Source organism: Panulirus ornatus, chromosome 4, assembly GCF_036320965.1.
Source record: "Panulirus ornatus isolate Po-2019 chromosome 4, ASM3632096v1, whole genome shotgun sequence".
Taxonomy (NCBI): Eukaryota; Metazoa; Arthropoda; class Malacostraca; order Decapoda; family Palinuridae; genus Panulirus; species Panulirus ornatus.
The window spans coordinates 68799012-68825994 of record NC_092227.1 but is presented as its reverse complement, the minus strand read 5'-3'; the positions used below and the strand labels follow the sequence as shown (position 1 = coordinate 68825994).

Sequence of the window (26983 nt, the reverse complement as noted above, 5' to 3'; positions counted from 1 at the left end):
TCCCTACATCTTTCAGAAAGCTATCCACTGTTCACTTCACTGATCTCTTTCAAAAACTAAAAAGTTGTGAGCAGGTCACTCCTCAATCTTCTCTTTTTCAAGGTGGATAACTTAGTCCACTTAACTCTGGTACCATTTTTGTTCCTCTCTGGCCCTCCTCAATTAGCTCTTTGTGCTTCTTTAGGTGAGGTGACAAAACCAAACAAGCATTTCTAGTTTTGACCTTATGTGGGATCTGAATAGCTTGCTTAATATTTTCTCATCCATATACCTGAAAGCTATTCTGATATTTGCCAGCAAATGGCAAACTATTCTTCTAATGTGAGACTCTGGAGACAAGATAGGAATTATGTTGATGCCCAAGGTCTTATCACATACAGAATTCTGAAGCTTCTTATTTCCTGTTAGCTAATAATCCTACAGAAGTAGTCTTTTACTTTGTCCCATCCTCATTATTTTAACTGAACTTCATATTTCAACCATGCTTCAAACCAATGTTGGAGTCTGTTTGGGTCCCCTTGAAAGGTGATGCAATCCTTCTCACCCTACACTTCCCTCATGACCTTTGTATCATCTGTAAACGTATTCAGGTAGGATTTCGTACCTTCTGGCAAGTCATTTACATAGATCAAGAAGAGTAATGGTCACTCAACAGAACCCTGTGACACTCCAATGGTCATCTCTACCCATTTGGAAAAGCATACTCCAACATGCATCCTTTGTTCCCTCCTATCAAAAAGATCTATCCATCGAAGGAGTTTTCCCCCTTATTCCTGCTTGATAATCCAGGTTCTTGACCAAACTCTCATGTGGTATAGTGTCAGAAACATTTTGGCAATCCATATACAAACAGTCTGCCCAGACTTCCCTTTTGTCTAACACTGACCTCACTCTCTTATGAGGTTAAGGTTTCCCAAAAACTATGCTGTCTATTATTTGAGAAATTTCTTCATAGAAAGTCATTCCCTTGCTATCTAGTATCTTTACCAGAAATCTTACACACCACACTCATTAGTGAGACTGGTCAAGAGTTCCCCAATCCATCGCACTGGTGTTAGGACAATAGTGTCTTTCACTGTGCAAACACTTTTGAACTTGTTAGTCAGTTCCCCACATATCTTACAACATCCTCTGCAATTTTTCCCTCCTAATCCTTTTGCTTTGATTAGCCGACTCCTAATTTACGTAAAAATTATGGATATTCTCCTTCATTGTCTACAGCATTCTTTTAAAAGTTTCTTTGTTCCTCCTTTTTCTCCTATACACTGTGCTCTCTTATAACATGCAAGTATTGGCTGGCTGGAGTACCTTTTCTATTTTCACTGCATATCTTGAAGCTTCCTGCTTTTTGACATCTTTTATTGAACCATTCTTTCTTGCTTATAGTTCCTTCTGTATTTCATGCTTGAGGTATCTGTCTTTAATACTTCACCACTTCTTCCAAGTGGTGTACCATAAATACTATTCTCAATATCCATGCTAGTACGTGTGAAGATAAGATCTAGTAATGATGGTGTATCAGTCCCTCTCATCTTGGTGTGTGCCATGACATGCTGGTAATATGAAATCTTCCAGTACATACTCTAGAATTTTGTGTCTATAACTCCCTATCACCATGAGAATCCAAATCCCCCAGTCTATCTCTTATAACTGAAAGCCCCTGGTATCAGCACTTTAACATCTGTAGACAGAGTGTTTCATTCGTTCATGTACCATCCTAATTGTTCCTTTATCAATGAATTTTTGTTCTAGTCTGTTGCAAGTTACTGGAACATTATATATCAATTATATAACTTCCCTACAGTTATTCTTCCCTTTTTGCATAGTCTGAATGGGCCATCTTTTATTATTTTTTGAAACTTCAAGCTATTTTCTTATTGATTGGGATAATCATCCCCGTCCTTTGCCTTCTCTTTCACTTCTTGCTACTGTGAACCCCTCTGGACAGAATATCGAGAACTATCTCCCTGGAAAGCTTATCAGGTGCACTTTCTCTTATACAAACCTTGAATTCCAGCTCTTCAACACTAATTATCAATCCATCACCACTACCATCACCTAAAATCCCTGCCCTTTCTGCAGTGTAAGGGGTAGGGGAGTGCTCCATCCTCTTCTCACATCTAATGTCTCCAGTTTTTTGTAGTCTCACTGTACTCTTTGCTTATCTCCCTCTTTTCCTCTAATTTATCACATTTGATGAATATCTCAGTAAATTCCACTATGCCTTTATGATTCTTTGCTTTTCTAAGAACCTCCTTGTTTGATGATTCCAAGTCAACCATTACCAAAACTGTTTGCCCCCTCACATCTTGGTTGTAACTACAAATTCTTCTCCTTTCCTTTAACAAGGAATTGTATTTGGCTGTTTCATAGCCTCCAGCATTCTTTTGATGTGCATTTCCTCCTTCTGACTCCTTGCTTCCTAATCTGGTGTATGATCTACTCTAAAAAATAATCTGTGGTTTATGTCTATCAACCTTCTGCTTCAGTAATAGTTCTAATTTTGGTGCCAAACACTTTTCAGATACATCCTGCATTGTAAAGATGTCAACCTCTGTGACTCAAACTTTCCTTATAACCTCTCACTTGAATGGTAAGCACTGGTCCTGTATGCTCTGTACTTGTCTAAACTTTCTATCAACTAGCTCACGGGCTTCCCTGACTTCTTTCTTAATTTCTAACAGTGCAAATTATTCTTTTAAATGATTCACTAATTTCCTGTGTACTTCTGTTTCCTGTGTACTTCTGTTTGTCTCATTCCAGGTCTATGGTCTACTTCATCACTCTTCATGCTCTACGTATGATCATATGATGATCTGCAGCTGAGACTGCTCATTCTAAACTTCCCTACCCTCTACTATCATTACTTTCATCAGTCTCTGTGTGCATGGTAGTCCTTTTCTCATAATGAACAGCTGTTGATACTGATTCAATAGATTCTTTATGTGCTTTTGTCCTTTCTTCTCTTTGCATGGCTGCCAATATTGCTCATGCAATTCCCTTCCCAATATTATCATCAACAGATTTTGTATGAGTTTTAGTGCCTTCTTTTGACTGAACAGCCTCTAATAGTGGTCCATAGAAGGGTAAAACTAAAACATATCACATAACTTTTTATTTTCAGATTCTCATAAAAAACAATGAACTGAATAATTCTGCAAGGAATTTGCACTGATTAAAACAGTTTACAAATTTGATCTTTTAACTGCACTGAATTAGATAAATCTAACATTTGATTTGTCTCTGATAAATCTGATCACTTCTTCTTCATACTATTCGCCATTTCCCGCATCAGCGAGGTAGCGCCAAGAACAGAGGACTGGGCCCTAGAGGGAACATCCCCACCCGGCCCCCTTCTCTGTTCCTTCTTTTGGAGAAAAAAAAAAAAAAAAAATAATTCCTTAGATGAATAGTTACTGAAAAATAAAGGCCTTGAAAATAAGAGTTGTATTTCTTACATATTTTACCATCAGTACCATCTCTAGGAAGGGTTTGTGTGATATTATTTGTTCTTGATTGTGATTTCAGACGACATAATATTATTATATGATGAAGGAGGTTCACACAGAGCCTTCTTTCCTACATCCCTAAACAATTGCTCTCTGGTGTTCTCATCTCATGGGGACCTCATCTTTACTTTCACAAAATCTCTTTAAATTTATGTATGGTTTTTGCATTAACTAGGTCCTCAATCACTCAGTTTCATTCATACACTACTCTTATACTATAAATGTATCTCTTTACATTCCCCATTAACAAGATTCGTACTTTATTTCATGCTATATCCTCGGATGCTCTATCCCTACATTTCTATTAGAACTGTTCACTATCCACATCGTCAATCCCTTCTAAAAACTTAAAAATTGTGATCAGGTCACCCCTCACTCTTTTCTTTTTAAAGATTGGTGAATTTATAACTTCCAGCCTTCCCCTGAAAATTGGCCCTCTACATTCTGGTACCATCTTTGTTACCCTCCTCTGGACGTTTTCTATACTTCATTAGGAGTGGTGACCAAACCTACGAACTACAGTTATGGTTTTATGTAGGATATGAATATTATTTTATTCTTATTTTGCTTTGTCACTGTCTCCCGCGTTTGTGAGGTAGCGCAAGGAAACAGACGAAAGAAATGGCCTAACCTACCCCCATACACAATGTATACACACACACGTCCACACACGCAAATATACATACCTATACATCTCAATGTACACATATATATACATACACACAATTCACACTCTATGCCCCCATTCACTCCCATCGCCACCTCGCCATACATGGAATACCTTCCCCCTCCCCCCTCATGTGTGCAAGGTAGCACTAGGAAAAGACAACAAAGGCCCCATTCGTTCACACTCATTCTCTAGCTGCCACGCAATAATGCCCGAAACCACAGCTCCCTTTCCACATCCAGGCCCCACACAACTTTCCATGGTTTACCCCAGACGCTTCACATGCCCTGATTCAATCCACTGACAGCACGTCAACCCCGGCATACCACATCGATCCAATTCACTCTATTCCTTGCCCTCCTTTCACCCTCCTGCATGTTCAGGCCCCGATCACACAAAATCTTTTTCAATCCATCTTTCCACCTCCAATTTGGTCTCCCACTTCTCTTCGTTCCCTCCACATCCGACACATATATCCTCTTGGTCAATCTTTCCTCACTCATTCTCTCCATGTGCCCAAACCATTTCAAAACACCCTCTTCTGCTCTCTCAACCACGCTCTTTTTATTTCCACACATCTCTCTTACCCTTACATTACTTACTCGATCAAACCACCACACACCACACACTGTCCTCAAACATCTCATTTCCAGCACATCCACCCTCCTGCGCACAACTCTATCCATAGCCCACGCCTCGCAACCATACAACATTGTTGGAACCACTATTCCTTCAAACATACCCATTTTTGCTTTCCGAGATAATGAATATGAATATGTTACTAAATATTTTCTCATTCAGATGCCGTAAACTATTCTGTTATTTGCCAGCAGACAATTTGTTTTCCTAACTATTCTCCTAATATAAGAGTCTGGTAAAAGGTTAAGAGACAATGCAGAACCCTAAGTCCTTCTCACACAAAAAATCCTGGAGCTTATTTCTTGCTAAGTGGTAATCATACTGAGGCTGTTTTTCATTTTCTCCCATCCTCATTACTTTACATACACTCAAGTTGCATTTCATCAACTATGTATCAGACAAACTTTGAGTCTGTTTTAGGGTTTGTTTATAAGCTAATGCAATCCTCTTTGCTTTTTAATTCCCTTATGACATTTGCATGGTGTGCAAACATATCTTCAGGCAAATCAAAAACATATATACAAAAGAGTACTGATTCCAGCACCGAACCTTACTGCACTCTGTTGACCATCTCAACAAACTTGGAAATGGCTTTTCTAACACGCATCCTTTATTCCTCCCACTGAGATAATCTATTCATCATAGGCATTTTTCCTATACTTGAGCCTGGTGATCCAGCTTAATCAGCCTCACATGCAGTACAACTTCAAATACTTTTTGGCACTCCAGATGAAGACAGTCCATCCAGAATTCCCTTTTTACCAGAACATTATATGACTGTGAGGCATGGGCTATAGATAGGGTTGTACGGAGAAGGGGGAGATCTGTTGGAAATGAAATGTTTGAGGACAATATGTGGTGTGAGGTGGTTTGATGAAGTAAGTAATAAAAGAGTAAGAGAAATGTGTGGTAATAAAATGAGTATGGTTGAAAAAGCAGAAGAGGGTGTGTTGAAATGATCTGTACATATAGAGAGAATGAGTAAGGAAAGGCTGACAAAGAGAATATATTTGTGTGAGGTGGAGGGAACAAGGAGAAGCAGGAGACCAAATTAGAGGTGAGAGGATGGAGTGAAAAAGATAATGATCAATCAGGGCCTGAACAAGCAAAAGGGTGAGAGGCGTGCAAGGAATATAGAGCGAATTGGAAACATGTGGTACACTTGGATCGATGTGCTATCACTGGACTGAACCAGGGCATGTGAAACATCTGAGGTAAACCATGGAAAGGTCTGTGGGGCCTGGAGTAGTGGTTTCGGTGCACTGCACATGACAGCTAGAGACAGTGTGAACGAATGTAGCCTCTTTTGTCTGTTTTCCTGGCCCTACCTTATGGACACAGGGAGTGATGATGCTCTTTCCTGTAGGGTGGGGAGGCGCCGGAAATGGATGAAGGAAAGTGATCATGAATATGTACATACATGTGTATATCCGTATATGTCTGTGTATGTGTATATGTTGACATCTGTATATGGCTGTGTATGTTTATGAGTATATGTTGATATGCATATGTATATGTATGTATACGTCCCTGTATGGGCATGTATGTATATACATATGTGTGTGCATACGAGTGGATGGGTCTTTCTTCATCTGTTTCCTGGCACTACCTTGCTGATGTGGGAAATGGCAGTACTTCCCAGCATCTCTTGCAAACCATACTGTAAGTCTTCTTGTATAAAGATGACCTCATAATTACATCACAACACCCTAACCAAGCAGCAACTAACATGCAACATTAAATCACACAATCAGAAAACAGTTTCATTTAAAACTGTATATCTGCATCCCTACATAGACTTAGATTTAACAGAACTCTAAAGAAACTAAGTATCATGTACAATACACATGAAATTTAGTCCCCACAAAACAAACATCAATACAAAGACCATACACACACTAAATGCTTCATAACACTTACTGGCACTTGCTTTGAACAAGGAAAGACTCCCTTATCATACTATACAAAAAGTTCATTTACTCCACCCTATGCTATGCCTCACTTGCCTGTATCCACCCTGTTAAAAACAAATAAATAATTGCAAACCACACTAAACAAGGCCATCAGAACAATCACTGGCTGCCTCACAAACACAATCACTCAACTCCTGCACAATGAAATGAAATAATTCGTATGCAATTATGCTTCAATATGCTCAGTACCCAGTTCTTTGTAAAAGCCATGTCAACCACCAGTCCCCAGGTAGAAACAAAAATTTACCTCTTCCTCACACCTTTGCAACCAGTAATCACAGATATCTCCAACTCACACAAATGTGGCACTGAATAAACACATACACACAACAATGATGTGACAGACACTTTGTTCAGGAGATGGGGTCACACAAGTGTAAAACTCCCTACCCACACAACATAAGTAATTACTAAAAAAAAAAATCCTCCAGATCAACTCTTAAATTCTACCCCAGGCAGACACACTCCCACTCGAATCTGTAATCCCTAGGAATGCACAACTGATACTTTCCTATCTATGTTCTGGACACCACCCATCTCTACAACACTACAAGCAAAAATTCAACACTTAACCAGACCTCTCACACCAAATATGTAACTTTCAAAATGAAGACACGAAACAAATATTCCTCCACTTTCCTGCACTCACCTTACGCATAAAAAAACACATTACGCTTCTTGGTCTGTAGTCCCACCCAGTGGAATGGCTAGCTTCTTGTGCACTGCAAGAGCTCCATAAAAGGGGTTTCCTGGAGAATTAATGAAGTACATGAGACTTACCATAGGTCAGTTGAAATGTGCTTCAAATTTTATGAAGCAAATCACCTCTGCTAGTTGGGAGCTTTCACATGAGATACGCTTTGCCGCTTCACGCCATCAGACTTTAAAGAGTACGACCAACCACATGAAAGTATCTGAACATTTTGTACTGCTAGAAATATGTAAGCCATAAGACGCTACAGAGTGTAGGGTGGGAGAGGTGGGCATGTGAAAGCTCCCTTCTAGCAGAGGTGATTTGCTTCATAAAATTCGAAGCACATTTCAACTGATCTACGGTAAGTCTCATGTACTTCATTAATTTTACGTCAGCAAATCACACCTCTGCTAGAGGTCGCTTTCCCATGAGGTTTTGAAGCCATGTGGGTGTCGTACTGTAGACATGCTGAGGGGAGAAATGATACAAGCAGTAACCAACTGCAATACAGTAAGAAATTTATATAGCCATGGACCAGGTGACAAGAGACAACATCTCCTATGCAAACAAAATGAACAGACTATTGAAGGACAGCATCTTGGAAAGGATCGTGACTCGGGACAATCTCCTTGTCATAAAACTTGGCAAAAAGTGGCAGCCCTGGACTACCTAGCCCTTGCCATGATGTGTCCAATTGGTAAAGCCATGGCTTTGGCTTTCGATGCAGCTGCAGGCCGAACACTGCCCGCTGAATACTGGCTGGAGTCTATGCCCGACAGAGAAAGCACTGTTCGAATCCACCTCGTAACAGTGTCCCTCGTTACATGCTTGTGGGGCTTGATAAAACTTAGGAGTAACTTCCCATTCTCCTGACGTGCAGAATTTCTGAACTCCTCTGTCCTAGCAATATACATTTTCAGAGTTTCACACGCACACAATCTAATGTCAGTAGAATATGCTTTAAAGGTCACAAACCGCACATTGAACTTTGGCCTGCACTGTTTAATAGTTTCCCCTAACCAAACACAAACAGAATCCTGCCCAAAACTAATATTCTTCAGCAACAAACAATGCAAAGTTTGTATTCTGGCAGCCTGCGTAAGTGCCATCAACATCACAAGCTTCAGTGTTAAATCCTTTAAAGAGAGGGAGGACAAAGGATCCATGGCACGCAGATGCTGTAGCACCTGCTGAACATCCCAAATTCTTGTATACCTAGGGACAGATGGCCACAAGTTAAAAACTCACTTTAAGAGCCTGGTGACAAGAGGATGGCTGCCTGCACTGCAACCATCCACAGTAATCCCCAGGGAGGAGAGTGCACCCCTGGCAGTGTTGATTGAAGTATAACTAACACCTCTGTGGAAAGTGACAGACAGAAAAGTCACAATATTAGGTACAGTGGGAGCAAAGGGATCAATGTTCCGGCTACCACAAAACTGTAACCACCTGTTAATATGTGGCTGGTACTGCCTCGCAGTCGCAGGTCTCCAGGAGGCAAGGATGATGTCCGTACCTGCCTGAGAAATGCCTCTGTCTCGCAGACATTGCCGGATAAGAGGCAAGCCATCAGTCGGGTGTGTCGGAGAATGGGGTGTTCCTCCTCAGTCCATGGGTGACGCAAGACGTGTGCCCCACTTGGAATCAGCCGTGGTTCCTTGACCAGCAAAGTGAGTCGAGTCCCCATCCAGGGCTGGGATTGCCAGAGAGGCAATACCATCCACCCCTTCGCTGACTCTGCTTGAATTTTCTGTAGGCACCTGGCAATCAGAGCAAAGGGTGGGAAAATGTAGATTAGTTCAAACTCCTACCAGCAGGTAGAAAAGGCATCAAAATGTTCTGCATCTGGGTCAGGTTTCCAGGAGCAGAAACGAGTCACTTGAGCATTCAGTCTAGAAGCAAAGAGATCAATGCTCGGAACCTCAAATACTTCAGAGAGGGCCCTAAAGAGTTCTTCATTCAATTTCCACTCATGCCTGTCGTTGAATGTCCGAGATGCAGCGTCTGCCATGAGATTGACTTTACCCGGTACATGAGAGCAGGTAAGCCAGATATCATTCACCGCACACCACTCCCAAAGGTCACGGCAAATGTCATTACACAGTGAGGACCGTGTGCCACCCATTTCATTGACATTGGTCACCGCCGTTGTGTTATCATAAAACACCCGAACATGTCGTCCTTTGAGAAGAGATGCAAATGAGCGCACTACCAGGGAGATGGCTTTGAGTTCCTTTGTATTAATGTGCAAGGCAGATTCTGATAATGACCATCTCCCATTAACCTTTTGTTGATTGAGGTGGCCACTCCAACCTAAATTTGATGCATCAGTATACAGATCCAATTCTGTACCCTTCCGAAAAATCTGTCTGTTTTGCAATGCAATGTGAGATACCCACCAAAGCAAGTCCAATCTCATCTCATGAGTGACCACCATCCACTTGTCAAAGTTACCTTTTGCGACTCTTAACGCAGCAATCTTAGCACATTCTAACCACTTGTAATACAGTTTCCCCATCCCTGCTGCTGGAATGGCTGCAACTAATAGCCCAACAACTCTGGCCACATTCCGAATTTTGGCTCTGTCACTATGTAACAATTCCTCACAGCATTGTAGTATCTTGTGTATCCTACGACCAGGTAATGTTACTGTCATAGTCTCAGAATCTATAATGTTCCCCAAATACTCCAAGCGCTTACTGGGGACCAAGACAGATTTGCTTTCGTTAATACAATAACCTAACTTCTTGAGCAAGTCAACAGTGGCACGCACACTCTCACAACATCCATCAAAAGTGCAGTGACAAGAGTATCATCAATGAAACTCGTGATGATATGTCCCTTCTCTCTAAGTACAGCAAAAACAGGTTTCATTAATTTAGTGAACAGACGGGGGACCATCCGCAACCCCATTGGGGAGACATGTGAATTGATAAATTTTTCCTTGCCACTTGAAACACAGAAAGCGTTGTTGCTCCTCAGCTATCTTAACAGAATAATAGGCGTGCCGCAAATCGACAGAGGCCATGAAGACACTGCTGTTAACAAGACGAATCGCCTGCTCAAAATTTTCCATCTTGAAGTGTTTGTACTCTAAAAATTTATTAAATTTTTCCAAGTTAAAGATCATCCTAATCCCACCATCCTTCTTCCGTCTTAAGAAAATAGGGGAAAGAATCTGCCCCTCCTGTCTCTGGGTCTCCTTGATAATCCCCAGACTCAAAAGCTGTACAATTTCCTGGCAAACAATTTCCTTTTCCTCGACATTAAACACATACTCAACTTCTTCAGCAAATAAAGGACCAATGTTAGCAACATCAATATCTAAATGGCAATGCTGAAGAATATCTAAAATATTTGGATCACTGGTAATAGCATGCCACTCATGTACAAAATAGTGAAGTCTGCCAGCTTGAAAAGGATGACTCACCTCAGTTACTGCCGGGGATTGTGACCCCGGCCTCGGGAGTTTTTGTCTCAGGACCCTGCCGTGAGAAGGATTGCCGGTGCTCACTCCGGGGACCATGCGTGCGTTGGCCATATGGATGAAACCTGGCCATAAAACCCCTGTTTGGCAGTCTCCCAGAAGAGCCCCTAAACTTGCCAGGACCAAACTTCGAGGTAGAGAGCGGTTTCCTTGGAGCAATCTTACTCCCTAACTTTTCTGACTCCTCAATGTGCTTGGCTGAGAGTGAGACATCATACCCAAACAGAAGACGAGTCATGGTCACCTTGTCTGAACAGAGGTGAGCATACTCGTGGTTAATTTCGCGCTTGATGATGAACCGGCGAGCCAGATTATTCTTGTGATTAGCATGACCCAGGAGTGCCAGGGCACCATTAAGCATGCCCACTTCCAGGGCAACATCTGGTTGGCTAGTCTGGGTGATCTTGTCAAGCACTGTGACTGACAGTCAAAATTATGGCAGCCGTAATAATGTCTTTCCCAACATCCTTCTAACGGAAGTCTGCCTTCTTGGCATCAGTCTTCAGTGCATCTAAAACTTGCAAGTTGCAATCCACGGGCGCTAAGGCATGACAGTTATCTGGCCTCTTGGCTGCAGCATCCTCCAAAATCTCCTTATACTCCTCTCGCAAGCCGTGAGCAAATACATGGTTAACCATATCGGCAACATGCTGGTCAATGCCATCAGACACCTCATCCACAGGACCGTAAGCCCTGGCGCACTGCAGGAGAACACTGTCAGGCCGCCCGTCATTCTGAGAGACAAATCATCACTGGAAAGGTAATGCTCAGCTGGAGTAAAGCCCGAAAAACCCGTGGGCGAGCGCGAGGGAGGCACCACCTGGCTGAAAAGGCCAATGTTTACATCGGCGGCCGCCGCGGCGTCATCAGCCCCCCGACTGGGGCTTAAGTTCCTTTCCTCCTTCAATTTCTCCACATCACCACGTAAAGCAGCCAAAGCGTCCAGCACCATGTTCCAGGGCGGCGCAGATGCCTCATCCCGTGAGGTAGAAGGCAAGGAACGTGTGTGCTGGGAAGCAAAGTCACCGCCATCACCAGTGACGTGACCATGGGGCCTATTGTTACCGCCCTGAAGAGCCTCCCGCTGATAAGGGCTGCTCCTGGAGCTAGTCCTATGCGAGGAGCCTTTCCTCACATGCCTGGCATGTTCAGAATCGCCCTCCTTACTCGACCTCCGTATGCTGGTGGAACTGCCCGGGACATCCGACATGGCGGCGGTGCAAGTCAGTGTGAGAGTCGTCAACTCAACAAGTGCATCAACAACGCACTTCCCTCTCCGCTCCTAAACGGATCACGGGTGGTGTTGCAGCCAGCCCCAAACTGGGTCACAGGCTGTAGCAAAGCCTTTCCGCTCCAGAGGGATCACGGGAAGAAGGCTGCCAAGCTCGCAGCCGCAGAAAACCGTCTGGACGGCGCGAAGGAAGCACAGCAACTGGTGGCGTGAAGCGGCAAAGTGTATATCATGGGAAAGCGACCTCTAGTAGAGGTGTGATTTGCTGACGTAAAATCAGAGTATGTATGCATGTAATGACTTAATTGTACTGAACGGGGGGAGATTTACACTCGAGGGCTCCATCTTTTGAACATTTTTTGGTATCATGTAAACTTTTAACTTCTATATGCTGTCCAAATATACCACATATTTGTTTCATTTACCTCATTCATCCATCTCTTCCTATAAAAGTACTTCTTTACATATTAATTTTCCTATGTTTCTTGCTTATTTTCATGTTGTGTCCTCTGGTTGTCATATACTACCATCTTTTGAAGAGCTTTTCACGTTATATTCCATTACTCTGGTTTAAAAACTTAAATGTTGTGATCAGGTCACCCCAACTCTTCTGTCTTTTACTATGGGCAAACCTTCAGTTTCTAAACTTTCCCTATAACTCGGCTCTATTATTTCAGATACCATCTTTATTGCCCCCTCCACACACTGTCTGTGCTTCTTTAGGTGTGGTGACCAAACCTGGGAAGTATATTCTAATTCCGGCCTTATGCAGGATATGAAGAGACTGCTGAATATTTTCTTATCCATATATTTGAAAGTTATTCTCATATTTGTTAGCAAGCAGTTGGTCTCCTTTACTAGTCTCTTACTGTGATACTCAAACGACAGGTTGGGGACAATGTCAATCCCTTCAAGTCTCTCTCGCTTACAGATTCCTTATGCTTATATCTTGATAGATGACATTCATACTGAAGCATTCTTTCAATGCATCCCATTCTCATCTCTACATCTGACCAGTATGAAGTTTACTGACTAAGTAACAGACCAACTTTGGAGTTCGCTTATATCCCCTTGTAAGTGGTGCAATCATATCCACCTTTCAATTCTCTCATGGCCTTTGTGTCATCCGCAAACACATTCAGGGAGGAGTCCATACCTTCTGACATGTCATTCACATATATCATGAAGAGTAAGAGTCCCAGAACAAAACCCTGCACCATTCTGCTGGTGATCTCAACCCATTCTGGGAAGGCTCCTCTGACATGTGTCCATTCTTCCCTAACACTAAGATAATCTATCCATCAAAGGAGTCTCCAACTTATTCCTGCCTTGTGATCTAGCTTCATCAGACTCCCATGCAGAACACTGTCAATGCTTTCTGGCAGTCCAGATCCAAACAATCCACCCAACCTTCCCTTTTGTCCAAAATTGAGTTCAGTCTCAGAAATCTAAGAGGTTCATTATGCATAACTTTCTTTCCCTACAGCCATGTTACCTCTCACTAAAATAATTCCTCCTCTGCAGAAAGTCATCCAATTGCTTTCTTATTATCTTTTCCAGTGCCATACAGACCACATTCATTAGTGACACCAGTCTGTAGTTCAATGCCTATTCCCATTCTTCTATCTTATAGATGAGTATGAGATTTTTCTTTTCCCATCCACAAGAGTTTTGCCTTCTCCAGACATCTGGAACACAATTTAACAAAGTTTGTCAAGTGTGCCCGCAAACATCTTCAGCACATATGGTGAAATTTCATCAGGATCACAAGTTTGTATGGGTTAAGACCCTTTAGTATTTTGTTAGTGTCTTTTCTGAGATATCTATACATCCCACCACTGTTAAGGTTACATGTGTTATATTTCTACTACAAGAACACTTTTAGGCTTGGCACTCAGCCATTCGTACATATATAAATCATTCTTTACAATGCTTCCCATTGAATCCCTTAGCCTGAGTTGCTCTTTAATTGAAAGTTTATTCTTATGAAATTATGGAAAGGTTTTGGAATTTCTCTTGACTTGTCTACAATATTCTTTTCAAAGTTTTTGTTCCCCTTTCTTATTCTGCTATACTGAACTCATTCCCTGTTGTCTTACCACATAAATGCGAGGTTTGTAGTGCTACCTACATCTTGAAGCTCCTCTGCTTTTTGACATCTTTAGTTGAACCATTCCCCCCTCCCTATATATTTGAGACTAGAAGTACCACATTCCCACTCTTTTCTTGTAAATCTGACAGAACCTTAAACTATAACCTTCTTATGTCGAAGGCTCTAGTCATGGACAAAAGTCCACATCAAGGCTGGGCCTTAATTGAAATCCAGAGAAAATCATGAAATGGAATAAGAAAAGACAAGGAAAAGTATTTACAAATTTTTTGGAAAGTGAAAGACCTGTCTTCTGAAATGTGCCAGGTCATAGTTATTGGTTAAGACACAAGAAAGTAAAGAGTTCCAAAGCTTCGATGTGTAGGAAAAGATGCAGGTATCAAAATGGCCCACACTTGGGCTGCTGATGGCCACACAATAATCATTTGATGCAGCAGCTTGCCAAGTATTGTGAGGTGCTAGAGGTGGGGGCACAAAAGCAGCCAGCTCTTGGGAGTAAAAATCAAAGTAATACCTATAGAATAGGGAAAAAGAACCAACACTGCAGTGTAAAGCAAGAGGGGTCAAGTTTGAAAGTTAGCCTGGGACAGTTTACAAGTTGGACCACTTTCTACTCAACTCTGCCAAGTAAGGATACAGAGCTAGAACCACCCCAAATGTGAGAGCAGTACTCCAAACGTGGACAAATCAATACTTTGTATAAATGTAGCTACTGCTCAGAAAAGAAGTTTCGACATCCAAACAGGACACTCAGTTTCTTAGAGGCAGACTTAGCTATTCCTGTGATGTGGGGTTTCCAAGAAAGAGTGTATGTTACAGTAATACCAAGTATATTCATTGAGTCAAGACGTGGAATTTCAGAGCCGTCAAAGGAGAGACGAGAGTTGTGAGGATTTTTCTAGAAAGAGATGAGTAGAAATTGGATCTTGGGAGGCATTAAACTTAACAAGTTCATGTACCCCACTGAGATGTCCTGTCCAAGTCTGAGTTTACTATGGAAGGAGTATCACGACAAGATGCAGATCCAGTGAGAGTAGATGGAGCAGAACTGAAGGATGTGGATGAATGCAGTGTTGAGTCATCAGCATATGAGTGCAATGGATTATTTGTGGAGGAGAGGAAAATGTTGAAAAAAAGTGTAGGGACACAACAGAACCTTGAGGGATACCACTGTTGATGGAGAAAAGGGAGGAAGTTGATCTATCAATAACTAAAGAGATAGATTGGCCAGAGAGGAAGCTAATTATGAAGGAACAAGAGAGGGAGGGAAGCCAAAAGAGGGGAGCTTAGAGATGAGACCCTGATGCCACATCCAGTCAAAAGCTTTAGATATGTCAAGGGAAACTACATGTGACTTCTTAAAATCACTCAGGGATGATGACCAGACATTAGTAAGAAAGGAAAGAATATCACCAGTGGATCTCGCCTAATGCAAGCCATACTGGTGATCAGAGAGAAGACTAATTTTTGAGTTGTTTAAAGACTTGGAAGTTGAGGAGGGATTCAAAGACTTTGGAAACTGTAGATGTCAAAGCAATAGGATGACAGAGGAGTCAGAGCAGTCAACCTTCTTCGGGATGGGATGTATCAAAGCATGTTTCCAAGGAGAAAGAAAAGTTTTGTTTTTTAATCAGAAATGGAAAAGAAGAACAAGAACACATGCAAGTTCAGGGGCACACTCTTTCACTACATGGGGATATATGCCATCAGGAGAAAGAAGTGCTTTTCGGACAGTCCAAAAAGAGATTACAGGAAGAGGCATAAGATAAGTAAGAGGAGCATCAGGGGGTGAAGGAATGTTAAGAGTTATTCAAGGCGGAGTTATAGGAGAAATGGGAACCAAAGAGAGTTGCTTTCTCAACAGGAGAGACAGCTATAGTATCGTCAGAACAGAAAAGTGAAGGAAAGGTAGAGCAACAGAAGTTGTTAGAGATGCCCTTAGCTAGAGACCAGAAATCTATCAGTTACCAGAGAAACTGTTGAGGTCTCTGTAGTTTTAACATCCTTAATTACTACATAATCAAACTTAAGCACAACATATCACTTTTTCAAACTGGTATATTGTATAAGATATTCTCAATATCCATGCTACTATGTATTAAGATAAGTTCTAGTGATGGTACATCAGTCCCTATCATTCTAGTGTGTTGATTAGCATGCCACTATAAGTTAGCATCTTGTGCAAACTCCATGAACTTGTCTCTCCATTGTTCCCTGTCACCAGGAGAATCCAAATTCCCCTAGTCTATCTCCTTATAAATGAAATGCACCATTATCTGTACTTTATCTTCTCAAAGAAGGGCGTGCTTGATAACTTGATGTACCATCCTGTTTGTTCCTTCTTTGCTATCACAGTACAAATGTTCTGGGTCATTAACAATCTATGGAGAATTATATATCCGTACCACTATGCACTTCTTTCCCATAGTTCTCCTTCCTATTTTGTGATGATGGAATGGGCCATCTAATTCTATATTCTGGTACTCAAAGCACTTCTTATCAGTAGGGCCAATCCTCCTCCTTTTGTCCTTTCTTGCCTCCTATACTATCACGTAACCCTCTAGACACAAAAAGGTGGAATGTTTCTATTCAGTAAGCCTTGCTTCCAAAGCTCCAATAATATCTCAGTATCACTGAATTTTATCTTGTTTTTAAGTTTCTTATTCTGCATCAGAACCCCATGGCTAGAGTACCCCAAAGCAGGTGTAATCATAATTGATTGTCTTTTATTACTTGATTACAATCACCAATTCTACTGACAATTCCACAGCCTCTAGCAATCTTTTAATAAGCATTTCTTCTTTCCACCTCATTTCCTCTTTATCTGTTGTATCATTTCCATTCAGTTCAAACATGATTAAATATTGATATCTATCAACCTCCTGGTGTACTATTATCTCTAAATCTGTGCCATTTCACAAAAAAAGCTAAACTATTAATTATGGTAGTACATACATAAAAACTCCTTAGATAGGAGGGTAATACGTATACCTAAAATTATCAATGTTTACAAATTAGTCTGTTAGAGAGATGAGGAACTGACCTGTCTGCTGATGTTGACGTGACACAGACCTGTCTGTTACTGGTGAAGAAAAGCAGACCTATCAGGAGACTTTGATATGAAGCAGACCTGTCTATTAATGGTGAAGAGAAGCAGACCAGTCTGTTGATGGTGAAGTGTTCCAGACCTTTCTACCAATGGTGGAAAAAATCAAACATATCTGTTGATGACAAATTACTGACCTGCCTGTTTTAGGTGATGAGCAATTAACCTATCTGTTGAGGGTGATGAGCAACTAACTTGTCTGCTGAGAGATGAACAACTGACCTGTCTGCTGAGGGTGATGAACAATTGACCTGTCTCTTGAAGGTTATAAGCAACTGATGTCTGCTGAGTCGTAAGCAACTGACCTGTCTGTTGAGAGCGATGAGAAGGACAGTGATGAGGCAGAGTTCCACTGACAGGCTCACTCGGTCTGGCACCACCCTGAGGATCACATGCCGCTGAGTCATTCATATCTTACTTCACCACTAGGATGGGTAGTCTCGCCCTCTTCCTCTCAGGGGCTTCTTAGGACCCTCCCTTCTTACACAAGGAAGGCTAGGAAAACTTTCCTAGGTGCCTCCTCCTCCCAAGCCTTGTTTTGTTAGATCTGTTTGATAGCCCTGATCTCTGCCCGGCAAGGGCCAATGAAGTTACGCTTATCTTAGTGGGCATAGAGTCCTATATTTTGGGTCCACCACTTCTTGACCTTTCTCAATCATCATACAACTTTTTAAGCCTTTTCATACAATTAGCATTCACAACATCTTCGTAGTTTTTCCATTCATTCACTAGTCACATTAAAAAAGTACTTTTTACATTTTTAACAAGTTTCTTGCTTAATTTCAAATCACAGCCTAGATGTTCTCTCTGCATCTTCTCTCTTCCATAGTGGAAAAAATTAAGGTTTTTATGCTATCACTGTAATTTAGCTCTCTTAATTCTAGTGCCATGTTAGTGGCTCTCCCCTGGACCTCCTCTGCAAGTTCTTTGTGCCATCTTAGTGGCTCTCCCCTGGACCTCCTCTGCAAGTTCTTTGTGCACCTTCAACCACTAAACTGGAGATTATAGGTACTTAATCTGCCTCAATGTGTCCAATTTTTGTCAAACAATTATTCAATTTCATATCATATAAACAGGAAAAAAGTTATGCATGTGGGTTAACAACAAAATGCCTTTGTTTTCCTGTAGTATAGATTTGAAAATGGCATCTTACATGGGCTGAGGGAGTTATGAGGATAGGAGGTGGTAGGGGTGGGAAGGGTGAAGGTTGTACAATGTGTTAGGAAGGTAAGACATGGAATAACATATAAATATGCTTTTTACAACAATCTGTTCTGTTTTTAAGTGCTACTCCTAATCTCTGTCCATTGCTCATAACATGACTGCTCTTCTACATCTAAAGCTTATACTCAGGGGTCACTATTGTAATACATATATCTACCCTTCATGATGTGTTTAGCAAGACTATGGGGTAGTTGGGAGAGGGGGAATGCATGGAAGGTGTATGGGTACCCTAGAGGGTGTACAACAACATAAATAAGCCTGTCATATGCATAAATGTGCATTTAAGATGTGGTTTCCAGGAGGCAAGATGCAATCTGTGCTTCAGCAAGCATGCCGTAGTTTAAAGGTTAATTGTGGTGACCCAGCTTGAGAAACGTATTCTAGATTTATCATCCTACCTCAGTTTCCTCAACAGTGCTATATGTCTCATATGAGGAATCATCAATGACTGCTCTGTTCCACATATGAGGTCTAACCAAATGACAATTGATATCCCATATACGGGGTGCTTGGCCTCCAAAAAATGACTGCGAGAATCCCATATGCAAGACCTCATTTTCAAAATGTACGTGCACAGTTGTAGGGGTTTTAATTATTCCAAGTTCATCAAGTCTCATGCAGCTCCTTAATGATCTCAAAACCCTTGTGAATAATGACCAAAGAAACACATCACTCTCCACTTTCTCCAACTACTTTGATGATACATTGTATCAATATCTCTATTATCCATACACAAGAAATACTTTTGCTAGTGTTGCCAGACACAAATGCACTTGCACATATTTGCACTGACAGACATGAGAATAAAACTGCAATGTCTTGTTTAGAAAAGCTTCACAGTGTTAACTTTTCATGTATTGAATGTCTTGCCTCTGATCCTGTGGTTATAAAAATACAACCTACTTTCTTGTTGTGCTACTTCAAAATAATTGTTTCCTAAATGAAGCAAAATTGCTCTCCTATGCACAAGTGAAATTCTAAGCATAGGACCCACCTGTTGATGTAAAAAACTGAAGCGTAGTTCTCACCTGTGGTCATCAAAATATTCCCACTCATCAGCAGCATCAAGGGAGGTCCTCATGATGAGAAGGTTCATGATGCACTGGATGGCCATCACCCCCAGCATTACTGCACTCTTGATCATGTAGCTCACCTGCCAAACCAACAGCCACCCTTCAGTATGACATTATGATCCTTGACCACAATGACCAAGGATTTAATCTGATCCTTGCTGCACATCATTGTGCCTAAAGGTCATCCACCTTTGCTTTTGTAAACAAAAGCATAAGGTCTTAAGACTACCATGAAACATTACTCATTCCTAGATCATTCTCCATAGTCAACCTTCCCTTCCTACCAACACCCACCCTATACACTTCAAAGGCATGTGAGAGTACCATGGCCACTGGTGGCCATAGAACTAAGCATGATCACCTTCAGTGGTGGCACCTGACCATTGGCACCTTCCATGGCAGTACCCACCTGGGCCAGAAGGGATGCAGCCAGCAAGATGAGAAGAGTGAAATATGTGTAGTAGGCCGGGTGCGGGCAGATGGTCGTCCTTTCATAGCCTCCTGCAGTGGTGGCATTCTCTTGTGACAGAGCCACCTTCAGGGAATCATACACAGTGTCACTGCTGTCAATGCTGTCACTAATGCTGCTGCTACTTGTGTGGATTATGACAGAGTCATTGTACATTGCTGGGGAGGCTGTGGTGATGGGCTGTGAAGTGTTGCTAGCCAAGAAACTGGATAACGGTTTGTCGCACAGGAACTGTAGCAAATGACAAATGAGAAAAATATGCAAATTGAAAAAAATAGTCAAACTGAGAAAATTATACATACAAAGGTGCTCTTATATTCTTATGAGAGACTAAGCTCCATTTGAGACAAAATATATGGCTGAGTGGATTGCCTCTATCTAGACTGCCTGAAAGAATTTGACACCAAATCATAAAAGAAGTTGGCAAAATTTCTGAATCTTCAAGCAGGAATAAGGGAGAGACTACCTTGCTGGATGGGTTGTCTTAATGGAGGGGAAGAAAGGTACCTGTCAGCAGTGCATTCTTCAAATGGGTTGAGGTCACACGTAGCAAGCTACAGAATTCTGTAAGACCACAGCTCTCCTTGATCTATAAGTGTGTGAATGACTTTACAAATGGATTGCAAACCTACCTGTATACAGTGATGCCAATGTCATGAGAGATATAACCAGCAAGGAAGGTTGGATAACTTTGAAATGATATTTAATAGGGGGAATTCAACTTTAAAATAAATGGAAAATAATGAGGATGGGACACTGTAAAAGAAGTCCAGGCAATGAGTATCATCTACATCCTCCAAATCCAAGCTCAAGAAACACAGCCGCACAGTTCAGTACCTATGAGAACATACTATCAGGTCCAGGGGATTTAGTGTAATCCAGATTTTTTGAACAATTTATTAAAATTCTTTTCAGCAATATCAGTTTTATTCAAACTTAGTCTGTTCTGACTATCATCCACCTCCAGAGGTTCCGCATCCATATTGGTAAACATTGACAGAATTATACTGTTCATTACTTCAAATATTCCAATTTTGTGAAAAGATGAGACTTTCAGCCTTCCTATTACATACGCAACTTCCCTCAAATTCACTCATATTCGTAAACTCTGGGTACTGAAGTTTGTCAAGAGACTGTAGTATCTTGCTCAAATCACAGCATGTGCAATGACAAATTAGTTGATAGCAACAGATTTGATTCTTTATCACATCCCATCCACACCTCCTTAACATTCAAATTAAATGCTCCTCACTTTCATCTCCTTGTCCTTTCAATTCTTATGTAATCATTTCTATATGATCTGTACCTTCTATTGGCAAGGGAACAGAGGATCATCTTTACCTGCTACAAATCAAAAACTACTCCTTTTTTGCACCTCCTCATCCCCTATTGTACCATGTCTTGTTACATCTAATATTTTCTTGCATTCCTTAATCATGAATTTTTATATTTCAATACAACCTTCAAAACACTGCGTACACACATATCTACATATACATATTTATCTATATTTATCATACTTTGTCGCTGTCTCCTGCATCAGTGAGGTAGCGCAAGGAAACAGACAAAAGAATGGCCCAACCCACCCACATATACATGTATGTACATACACATCCACACACGCAAATACAGATACCTATACATTTCAACGTATACATATATATACATACACAGACATATACATATATACACATGTACATAATTCACATTTGCTGCCTTTATTCATTCCTGTTGCCACCCCGCCACACATGAAATGACAACCCCCTCCCCCTGCATGCGCACGAGGTAGTGCTAGGAAAAGACGACAAAGGCCACATTCGTCCGCACTCAGTCTCTAGCTAACATGTATAATGCACCGAAACCACAGCTACCTTTCCATATCCAGGCCCCACAAAACTTTCTATGGTTTATCCCAGACACTTCACATGTCCTAGTTCAATCCACTGACAACATGTCGACCCCGGTATACCACATCATTCCAATTCACTCTATTCCTTACATGCCTTTCAACCTCCTGCATATTCAGGCCCCGATCACTCAAAATATTTTTCGCTCCATCCTTCCACCTCCAATTTGGTCTCCCACTTTTCTCGTTCCCTCCACCTCTGATACATATATCCTCTTTGTCAATCTTTCCTCATTCATTCTCTCCATGTGATCAAACCATTTCAGTACACCCTCTTCTGCTCTCTCACCCACACTCTTTTTATTACTACACATCACTCTTACCCTTTCATTACTTACTCGATCAAACCACCTCACACCACATATTGTCCTCAAACATCTCATTTCCAACACATCCATCCTCCGCACAACCCTCGCAGCCCACGCCTCGCAACCATATAACATTGTTGGAACCACTATTCCTTCAAACATACCCATTTTTGCTTTCTGAGACAATGTTCTTGCCTTCCACACATTTTTCAATGCTCCCAGAACTTTCGCCCCCTCCCCCACCCTGTGACTTACTTCCACTTCCATGGTTCTATCCGCTGCCAAATCCACTCCCAGATATCCAAAACACTTCACTTCCTCCAGTTTTTCTCCATTCAAACTTACCTCCCAATTGACTTGTCCCTCAACCCTACTGTACCTAATAACCTTGCTCTTATTCTCATTTACCCTCAGCTTTCTTCTTTCACACACTTTACCAAACTCAGTCACCAGCTTCTGCAGTTTCTCACACGAACCAGCCACCAGCGCTGTATCATCAGCGAATAACACCTGACTCATTTCCCAAGTCCTCTTATCCACAACAGACTGCATTCTTGCCCCTCTCTCCAAAATCTTGCATTCAGCTCTCTAACAACCCCATCCATAAACAAATTAAACAACCATGGAGACATCACGCACCCCTGCTGCAAACCGACATTCACTGGGAACCAATTACTTTCCTCTCTTCCTATTCGTACACATGCCTTACATCCTCGATAAAAACTTTTCACTACTTCTAGCAACTTGCCTCCCACACCATATACTCTTACTTAATACCTTCCACAGAGCATCTCTATTAGCTCTATCATATTCCTTCTCCAGATCCATAAATGCTACATGCAAATCCATTTGTTTTCTAAGTACATTCTTCAAAGCAAACACCTGATCCACACATCCTCTACCACTTCTGAAACCACACTGCTCTTCCCCAATCTGATGCTCTGTACCTGCCTTCACCCTCTCAATCAATACCCTTCATATAATTTCCCAGGAATATTCAACAAACTTATGCCTCTGTAATTTGAACACTCACCTTTATCCCCTTTGCCTTTGTACAATGGCACTATGTATGCATTCCACCAGTCCTCGGGTACTTCACCATGAGCCATACATACATTGAATATCCTCACCAACCAGTCAACAACACAGTCATCCCCTTTTTTAATAAATTCCACAGCAATACCATCCAAACCTGCTGCCCTGCCTGCTTTCATCTTCCGCAAAGCATTCACTACCTCTTCTCTGTTTATCAGACAATTCTCCCTGACCCCTCTCACTTCCTCTACCACTTCTGAAACCACACTGCTCTTCTCCAACCTGATGCTCTGTACATGCCTTGACCCTCTCAATCAACACCCTCCCAAATAATTTCCCATGAATACCAAACAAGCTTATGCCTCTGTAATTTGAACAGTCACCTTTATCCCCTTTGCCATATATATATATATATATATATATATATATATATATATATATATATATATATATATATATATATATATTTTTTTTTTTTTGCTTTGTTGCTGTCTCCCGCATTTGCGAGGTAGCGCAAGGAAACAGAAGAAAGAAATGGCCCAACCCATCCCCATACACATGTATATACATACACGTCCACACACGCAAATATACATACCTACACAGCTTTCCATGGTTTACCCCAGACGCTTCGCATGCCCTGATTCAATCCACTGACAGCACATCAACCCCGGTATACCACATCGATCTAATTCACTCTATTCCTTGCCCTCCTTTCACCCTCCTGCATGTTCAGGCCCCGATCACACAAAATCTTTTTCAATCCATCTTTCCACCTCCAATTTGGTCTCCCACTTCTCCTCGTTCCCTCCACCTCCGACACATATATCCTCTTGGTCAATCTTTCCTCACTCATTCTCTCCATGTGCCCAAACCATTTCAAAACACCCTCTTCTGCTCTCTCAACTACGCTCTTTTTATTTCCACACATCTCTCTTACCCTTACGTTACTTACTCGATCAAACCACCTCACACAACACATTGTCCTCAAACATCTCATTTCCAGCACATCCACCCTCCTGCGCACAACTCTATCCATAGCCCACGCCTCGCAACCATACAACATTGTTGGAACCACTATTCCTTCAAACATACCCATTTTTGCTTTCCGAGATAATGTTCTCGACTTCCACACATTCTTCAAGGCTCCCAGGATTTTCGCCCCCTCCCCCACCCTATGATCCACTTCCGCTTCCATGGTTCCATCCGCTGCCAGATCCACTCCCAGATATCTAAAACACTTTACTTCCTCCAGTTTTTCTCCATTCAAACTTACCTCCCAATTGACTTGACCCTCAACCCTACTGTACCTAATAACCTTGCTCTAATTCATAATTACTCTTAACTTTCTTCTTTCACGCACTTTACCAAACTCAGTCACCAGCTTCTGCAGTTTCTCACATGAATCAGCCACCAGCGCTGTATCATCAGCGAACAACAACTGACTCACTTCCCAAGCTCTCTCATCCACAACAGACTTCATACCTGCCCCTCTTTCCAAAACTCTTGCATTCACCACCCTAACAACCCCATCCATAAACAAATTAAACAACCATGGAGACATCACACACCCCTGCCGCAAACCTACATTCACTGAGAACCAATCACTTTCCTCTCTTCCTACACGTACACATTCCTTACATCCTCGATAAAAACTTTTCACTGCTTCTAACAACTTGCCTCCCACACCATATATTCTTAATACCTTCCACAGAGCATCTCTATCAACTCTATCATATGCCTTCTCCAGATCCATAAATGCTACATACAAATCCATTTGCTTTTCTAAGTATTTCTCACATACATTCTTCAAAGCAAACACCTGATCCACACATCCTCTACCACTTCTGAAACCACACTGCTCTTCCCCAATCTGATGCTCTGTACATGCCTTCACCCTCTCAATCAATACCCTCCCATATAATTTACCAGGAATACTCAACAAACTTATACCTCTGTAATTTGAGCACTCACTCTTATCCCCTTTGCCTTTGTACAATGGCACTATGCACGCATTCCGCCAATCCTCAGGCACCTCACCATGAGTCATACATACATTAAATAACCTTACCAACCAGTCAACAATACAGTCACCCCCTTTTTTAATAAATTCCACTGCAATACCATCCAAACCTGCTGCCTTGCCAGCTTTCATCTTCCGCAAAGCTTTTACTACCTCTTCTCTGTTTACCAAATCATTTTCCCTAACCCTCTCACTTTGCACACCACCTCGACCAAAACACCGTATATCTGCCACTCTATCATCAAACACATTCAACAAACCTTCAAAATACTCACTCCATCTCCTTCTCACAACACCACTACTTGTTATCACCTCCCCATTTGCGCCCTTCACTGAAGTTCCCATTTGCTCCCTTGTCTTACGCACTTTATTTACCTCCTTCCAGAACATCTTTTTATTCTCCTTAAAATTTAATGATACTCTCTCACCCCAACTCTCATTTGCCCTCTTTTTCACCTCTTGCACCTTTCTCTTGACCTCCAGTCTCTCTGTTTTATACATCTCCCACTTATTTGCATTTCTTCCCTGCAAGAATCGTCCAAATGCCTCTCTCTTCTCTTTCACTAATAATCTTACTTCTTCATCCCACCACTCACTACCCTTTCTAATCAACCCACCTCCCACTCTTCTCAAGCCACAAGCATCTTTTGCGCAAGCCATCACTGCTTCCCTAAATACATCCCATTCCTCCCCCACTCCCCCTACCTCCTTTGTTCTCACCTTTTTCCATTCTGTACTCAGTCTCTCCTAGTACTTCCTCACACAAGTCTCCTTCCCAAGCTCACTTACTCTCACCACCCTCTTCACCCCAACATTCTCTCTTCTTTTCTGAAAACTCATACAAATCTTCACCTTCGCCTCCACAAGATAATGATCAGACATCCCTCCAGTTGCACCTCTCAGCACATTAACATCCAAAAGTCTCTCTTTCGTGCGCCTGTCAAATAACACCTAATCCAATAACGCTCTCTGGCCATCTCTCCTACTTACATACATATACTTATGTATATCTCACTTTTTAAACCAGGTATTCCCAATCACCAGTCCTTTTTCAGCACATAAATCTACAAGCTCTTCACCATTTCCATTTATAACAATGAACTCCCCATGTATACCAATTATTCTCTCAACTGCCACATTACTCACCTTTGCATTGAAATCACCAATCACCATAACCCGGTCTTGTGCATCAAAACCACTAACACACTCATTCAGCTGCTCCCAAAACACTTGCCTCTCATGATCTTTCTTCTCATGCCCAGGTGCATATGCACCAATGATCGCTCACCCATCTCTCTCCAACAACTTTCAGTTTTACCCATATTAATCTAGAATTTACTTTCTTACATTCTATCACATACTCCCACAACTCCTGTTTCAGGAGTAGTGCTACTCATTCCCTTGCTCTTGTCCTCTCACTAACCCCTGACTTTACTCCCAAGACATTCCCAAACCACTCTTCCCCTTTACCCTTGAGCTTCATTTCACTCAGAGCCAAAACATCCAGGTTCCTTTCCTCAAACATACTA

At 41.7% G+C, this 26983-nt stretch overlaps 1 protein-coding gene across 1 annotated transcript in view; it reads right to left on the bottom strand.

Moving 5' to 3' along the window:
• Positions 1 to 26983, bottom strand: part of Ac3 (Adenylate cyclase 3) — a 241859-nt gene that overhangs the window by 73680 nt on the left and 141196 nt on the right. The window contains exons 13-15 of the mRNA XM_071691805.1: positions 20123 to 20413; positions 19669 to 19793; positions 17722 to 17797 (exon numbers count right to left, since the gene is read on the bottom strand). Of these exons, the coding sequence (XP_071547906.1) occupies positions 17722 to 17797; positions 19669 to 19793; positions 20123 to 20413 (492 nt within the window). The remainder of the gene's footprint in view (positions 1 to 17721; positions 17798 to 19668; positions 19794 to 20122; positions 20414 to 26983) is intronic.